Source organism: Manduca sexta, chromosome 26, assembly GCF_014839805.1.
Source record: "Manduca sexta isolate Smith_Timp_Sample1 chromosome 26, JHU_Msex_v1.0, whole genome shotgun sequence".
Lineage (NCBI taxonomy): Eukaryota > Metazoa > Arthropoda > Insecta > Lepidoptera > Sphingidae > Manduca > Manduca sexta.
The window spans coordinates 3,368,372-3,375,566 of record NC_051140.1 but is presented as its reverse complement, the minus strand read 5'-3'; the positions used below and the strand labels follow the sequence as shown (position 1 = coordinate 3,375,566).

The 7,195-nt window shown below is 32.4% G+C and overlaps 1 protein-coding gene across 10 annotated transcripts in view; it reads left to right on the top strand.

Annotated features, from left to right (window-relative positions):
* The first annotated feature begins 416 nt into the window (after window positions 1-416).
* LOC115450041 (zinc finger protein 675) overlaps window positions 417-7,195 on the top strand; it is a 52,037-nt gene continuing 45,258 nt past the window's right edge. For all 10 annotated transcript variants that reach the window (XM_037443125.1, XM_037443123.1, XM_037443124.1 and 7 more), the window contains exons 1-4: window positions 417-830; window positions 2,872-3,007; window positions 3,303-3,392; window positions 4,052-4,180. In XM_037443125.1, coding sequence (XP_037299022.1) covers window positions 693-830; window positions 2,872-3,007; window positions 3,303-3,392; window positions 4,052-4,180 — 493 coding nt within the window. In that variant the 5' untranslated portion in view covers window positions 417-692. The remainder of the gene's footprint in view (window positions 831-2,871; window positions 3,008-3,302; window positions 3,393-4,051; window positions 4,181-7,195) is intronic.

The window sequence follows — 7,195 nt, the reverse complement described above, 5'->3', positions numbered from 1 at the left end:
ATTTTTCTGGATTCAGAATGCGATTCCGGATATATAAGCTCTGCCTAAGCATAATAATTGAGATGAAAGATGGCAATTTACTACAATGATTGGAGATTTTGGAGGGGTTTCAACTTAGTGGTTTTACACCTAATTTTAGCGGGAGAATTAGTACAATATTGTATTTTTGATTTTTCATTTTTACTTCAATCATAATTATTTCTTGACTTGTTAATTGTGGGATCTAATTTCTCATTACTAAGAATGAGGAAGCAAATAAAAAATCAAATGTTATCGGTCTTACTTTGGACATCGGACTTTATAAATAAACAATAATTCTCCACTACTACTATTACTCTGTGCTGACTATTTACTTTGTCTATATTGATTATCGGAAATACTTTTATTCTTGTTTAGTTCCATTGATATGGTGGACCATAATTACAATTTCACCGGTTTCTCATACCCAAATGTATGTTTGAAAAGTCACAACAACAAAACCTTTTAGCGTTTTTTTAAGGATTTTTTTTTTATATTGTGTTTCGACTTTGCTTTAGGGGTAAATATTTTTAGGATCTAGTAACACAGATATTGGGGAACAGTCCCAGAAAATAGAAAATGGCTGTGCTTTGCTAGAGCGCATATAAATTATTACATTGAATATAAGAAAAACACTTGTAATTGTTTTCAAATGGTTTTCGCTTGTAAATAATATGGAAACAACCATCATGAACAATATGTGCCGATGCTGCGCATCGGAAGGTGCGTTTAAAGACATAAAAACGACCTATCGTTGGATGGGCGAAGATGAAGTGTATGGAGACATGCTAAAAGATTGTTTCGACATAACTGTGAGTTGTTTTACTATTATTTTATTAAAATGTTATGTGTTTACATAAATATGTAATATATGTGTTTTTATATTTTAATGCAAACAATACTTTTTCGTCACTACATGACCCGGTATAAAAAAGCCGAAAGGACGCGCATACTGAATAAAAATGCTAAATACTTTTAAGTTTCTGCTATGCTTTGAAATACTTAGTACATCGTCGCATAGTAGTAGAAAGCCAGTTTTATTCTATGTAATTTCAGCAGCTTTTATAATATATTGGCTGGTGTCTACTAAGAAGAATTGAATCTCCGATGAATCGAATCGCGCAGTACTTATTCCTTATGCGCAGTGGCTCGTCTCTGTATGCCGCGGACTGTTCGTAATGAACACAGTTTGTTAGTGAATGTTTGTAGCGGGCAATGATTAGGACCTGATTTGATTCGACTTTACGAGCCTAGTCGACGTTAGCCACGAAAGTAATACCGATTATGTACAGTAGAGGCAAGGACCACCATCTCATATGGGGTCAAGTTGAAAAACCCTAAAAATATTTAACAGAAATCAATAATTACAACTCAAAAACCCACAATAGTGCTAGTTTAGCAACAGGGTATGATGAGAAGTTAGCAGTTGTAAGGGTGGTGAAGTGTGCTGAATTGAATAATTTGATATATCTTGTTGCTAGTGTTGTTGAAACATAGAGGTTTATGAAACTGCAGTAATATATAAAACCTAAACTATAAATAAACAAACACCTTCCTTTTCTTTTTTAATTAAATATTCTAGTTTAATACCTTTGGTTCTATCTTAAAAATTTACCCACTTGCTGACATGGTGCCACTATCATTTGGCACTATGATGAACAAATTTCCATACATAAGAAGATTGTCGTTGGTGCTACCCTCCATATTACTGGTGTAAATTAAGGCCAAAGGACATATCCAAAACAATGTTTTACCAACAGAAATTTTATGAAATATAATTTATATATTATTCTAGCTGACCCAGCAGACATTGTCCCGTCTTAACTATAAATTTGCAGCGCGCATTCTGTCAATCGCTGACAGTTATTTCAAACAATTGACAGTTATATAAAATTAATGTTTTCCGCGCAATTTTTTGAATTTTTCTTTCATAAGAACCTACTCCTGACAATAACAAACACAACAACAAAAAAAGAGTGATCGGTCCAGCTATTAACGCGTGATGGCGTGACCAAGGGAAATAGGGATTCATTTTTATATATATAGATTTGAATAGAACTTACAAGCTTATTGAAATAAATTATTTATTTTTGCTTTAATTACCACTTTCTAAATAAAAATCTGTCTACATTGGAATATGTCTCTAAAAAAGTAAAATAGTCATAAATCTTGTATATTTCTCTGCAAGAATAACTGCGAATAGCATTTTATTTCATTTGTTCTTATAATTTTCTCTTTATATCTGCAAATATTAACTGACAGCTACTTTTATAAAATAATAATATCTATGTGGTTGCCTATTCCACCTCTTTTTATACTAATCAATGAAGTTATTTTTATGAGTCTGCTAAAACATTTCTTTCTTATTTTCTGATGAATGGAAGGGTCTAAAATTATTCTTTTAATGATTCTAAACTCCACATTTTTGCCACTTTGTAATCTAATAAGTTTGAGGTTGATTGGATTTTTTTCAAAATAAAGAGCCAGCACCCATACAAAAAGGGGGCATGTCCTTTTATTGAACTATATATTATTAAACATTAATTATATATTTGAATTGAATATATTTTTATTCTGTAGACTATACATACATATCAGTAATTAACACTTTGCCAACTTTATCATGTTAACATTAGTGCATAGATTTTTATTAGAAAAATAACATAACTTTTATAACATGAGCTTCCTTCATAATTTATATGTATGATGAATAATTTCTTAATTGCTTTGAAAAAAGAAATTATGTAATTTTGTGACTTCTTATTAATAAGATGGAAATTGGCCAAACTGAACTTGGCATAGTGCTAATGACATATTCATATGGCCTCCCTCTGATGTTTATCTCATTTTCAGCTGTCAGCTTCAGACAGTGAAAGTGGCATATGTGAAGTGTGCATCACACAGCTACGGAATGCAGCCAACTTCAAGAAACAAGTTCTTCACACTGAGGAGCAGTTTTTAAAACATGGACAAAATAAACTGTTCAAGCGTAAGTATCATCTGTATATTATAGTTAGTTGTATTTGGCTACTGATTTGAGGATTGGTAGTGTTTGGGTTCAAATAAAGCACGAGCACTTGTTTTACTATTAAGATTTATAAATAAAAAGGGACCATTTTGAAAATTTACCAAATTAACATCAAATAATGATTAATTTTCAGTGATAATATTAGCAATGTTTGACAGCAAAAAAAAATTACTTCATATTTAATGGGTTTACTGGAAAAATATAACAAATTGAGGAACACTTCTTATTGATTTAATAGTATTTATCATTGTTGTAGCCAACATAGTAAAGGTGGAATTGCCAGTGGAAGATGTCCTGGACGGTGATGACAACAACCTGTCTGGGGATGATGCTTTCTCGGGAGCAGGTGAGGCTATCAAATATCTTATTTCTACCATATCTGAATTCGACCCACAAATATGGCTACCTATGATGAAGATGGGGGAGAAGTCAAAATGTCATGAAATTCTGGTAACATTATTTATTGAAGACCCCTTAAGGTATGTTTGAAGGTGTTCAAGGTGCAGAAAGCCAGTGTTTTGCTGAATATCAATATGTTTTAAATAGTAATTCAACTATGTAAAAAATTAAACAGTATCCATTTACTTAAGGCGATACTTCAAGGTCCATTTTCATACATTTTGTTTCACCTTTAATCTGGGTAACTAAACAAGTATTGGCAAGTAAAGAATTTAAATTCACGTCTAGTGATTTCGTCTAGTGATTAGTTCTCGCAGTTGAAAGAAAAACGTAAAAATAATTAATAATCATGGATATTTCGGCCTTTAAAATTTAATATGACGAAATTTTAAAGGCCGAAATATCCATGATTATTAATTATTTTTACGTTTTTCTTTCAACTGCGAGAACTAATCACTAACTAGACGTGAATTTAAATTCTTTACTTGCCAATACTTGTTTAGTTACCGAGATTAAAGGTGAAACAAAATGTATGAAAATGGACCTTGAGGTATCGCCTTAACTTGATTAGAGTATTTTAATTATATTAAGAAAACATTGTTACAGAATACGAATTACCCATTAAAACAGAGAAGGTGGAGGAGCCAAAGACTAAGAAACGCGCGGCCGCCAAGGCGAGCACCTCACGCTCCAAGAAACAGAAGACCAGCGATGGAGAAGATACACCCGCAAAAAGTAAGTGCATAGTTTTGTAACACTGCGGCTGGAGGGAGTGTGCACGCAAAGTTAGATCTTAATGACGTCGTCTTAAGGGTAATATTGTCATTCTTAAAAATATGCGATATATGACAAACATTTACATAAAATCAATATTCAACAAGTTCAGAAACTAAAGGATATTCCGAATTATGGTACAAAGAGTCTCGGGCTGAATTTGTTAAAACTGAAACGAAAAATTTAAAAACTATTTCCATAGAGATCGAATTCGCTGATTAGGGAAAAAAGGCACACACCCACACATAACTTTTTAAAGGACATTTTTGAGTCAGGGGATATTACAATTTTTTATTTAAAATTTTAATGGGCCTCGAACATAATCTGTTTATCATCTACTCATTGAGGCCATTCTCATGACACCAACACGCTATATCTGCTATAAGATCCTGAGGAGTTGGGTACCCCGCAAACTACTTGATGTTGCAGAATTGGCTCAAGGTTGCCAAGTCTTGGAAATACCACCAAAGTCACTATATCGAAATTTAAAATCAATCGGTTCTGTGAAAGTAGGAAATGAGCTGATGTTCTTCAAACGCTTCAAAAGGTATCATAAATGATAGCTAAGAAGCATCTCGATCATATTAGTTAAAAAAAGCATCCAAATCCGTGAATTTGTTGGGAGTTACGATGCTACAGATAGTCATACAGATATACACTAAAACTTACAATACCCCTCTTTTTGCGTCTTAAAAAAATTTGCTTCAACCACCAATTACGTGACGAAATGTGTGCTAACACCTAGTACAATGCAGTGTCGGGGGTTAATAACTGTGGATGTCCAATAAATATTAATTTGATAATAAACTAGTTACGTTCGCAACTGCATATGCTTGGACCTAGATCCGTTTCAGCCTGATAAAATACAATGTTGCTATGCAAACGATATATCCCCCACGAACACCATCTATTGAACGTAATCTGAAGTGGAAAATCCCATACTAAATTATGAATTATGATTTTTGGGATTTTTCTAATTGAATTTTTTCCTCAACGACCATATTAAAACAAAAAATAAGCATTTAGTCGAGCTATCTAGTTTTTCTAGTTTTTTTTTTCGCCAGACTATTTTGTGTGCACACTCCGTCACCGTCGCGTTTAAGGAAGGTATTGGAAATGCTTAGACCTGCCGACGCGACAGTCCAAGATTCCTCAGGTTAATAAGAATTTGATGGTAGGTCTCTTTTATTCAAGAGCCCAGCTGAGTAGATACTGAAATTCATATTTTTATTCATCCGCGATCTATTTCTGCCGTCAAGCAATGTTATGCAATAACTTTTTTGTTCCAATTTGAAGGGCGTCGTAGCCAGTGTAGTCACTGGACTATAAGATTTAACATGACGTTATGTCTCAGAGTGACGAGCGCAGTGCAGCGTTTTCTAACAAAGTTCGGGTGATGTTGAACTTCCGTTAGTTTTTTTACGTTCAGGAAAACCGGTGTATTTATTATTACTGAGTTAAATTAAGAAAGTTCTTTGTCTTTAATGTAGCTATATTTAAACATTTTATGATGATTACCATTATCACTTCATTAAGGCTACTTCTAAGCGGTATGGTGGTTCAAGAGATCCATCATTAGCCCTGTTTATTAATAAAAATCACGTAGATTTGATAGCTCAGCTACACTTTAATTTTAGCGTGAAAGCTGTCATAAACTTTTTTACATTCACCAACCACACGAGGGTTTATTGTAAAATCGACTTATATATTGTCTCCGTTTCTTAGATGATAATGTTACATAGAAGTATATTATATAGATTCCGTCGTTTTTGCACCTTCACTTAAGGATGAACACAGTACAGTATACATGAGCATTTCTAATATCTACCAAAAGTGATTTTTTATGTTTTGTATGTGTAGTCATTTGTTCACGGTATTGCAAAATCACAAAGGTCAAAATTTCTTTTCATATATTATCGTTATATATATATTTTTAAAGTTAATTACCTTATATATTTTATTCTATCACCAAACATACCAACTATGACTTATATTTACTGTTAACGATAAAATATTAAATTAAACGAATACTTACGACAAAAGGACTTTGTTAACGATCGCAAGTACATTGTACCCGTAATGCACCAGGAACCAAGTTCCATTGATCAAACTCGCATTCTTTGTTGAAATTTTATAATACAAGATACATAACGATTACGATGCGCGATGATAGTTTGTGTGTCAGGCATACCGCTTCACCTATTCACGGCCAATAATAACGGTTTCGCGGTACTTTAATTAATGGAAATGTAACTATGATATTACAGTGAACGTTTCAAATTGATGCAAAGTACATATTCCTAACATTATTTATAATTTTGCAAACTGCAAGTAATTAAATGTATACAGTATTCCGTCGTAATTTTGCAATACCCACTGTAGTTAAATATAATTTATTTACTGTTGGAATCAAATATTTTTTTATTATTTTTTATTTACAATAATTTATGTCCATATTATGTCGTTAAGACTTTATGTTGCCACCACAACCGCCAGTCGTTGCTTCCCTTTATTTGTACCTAACTTAGAAAAGACAAATTGAGTTTTGACTGCAAAACATTTGCTGGAACTATAAACTATACCTATCGAAGATAATAACCGAAGTCCTCGTCAAATACTGGATGTAATCATTTTTTCATTTCTGCATTCATTCCTGACCAAATCACATTTTAAGGTATATTAAAATTGCTTTGATATTAGAAAGAAATTAAATGTAGGGGCAAAATACAGTGCAAAAATTAGCCATGTATTTATTTCCTCGTTGCTCAAATATCATATTCGATTAATGGTCAGTATACAATGGAATGATCTTCGAACACAAATATTTGTGCAAAATGGTTCTGGTACAGAAAGAAAAAAATAATTTATTAAGACATTAAATTTTTAATAATTTATTTGAAAGTTTATTCAAAACGCACTTTAAGATGTGGAAAATGCAAATAGATTAACAAATACGTTGAAAAGTTTTAATATATT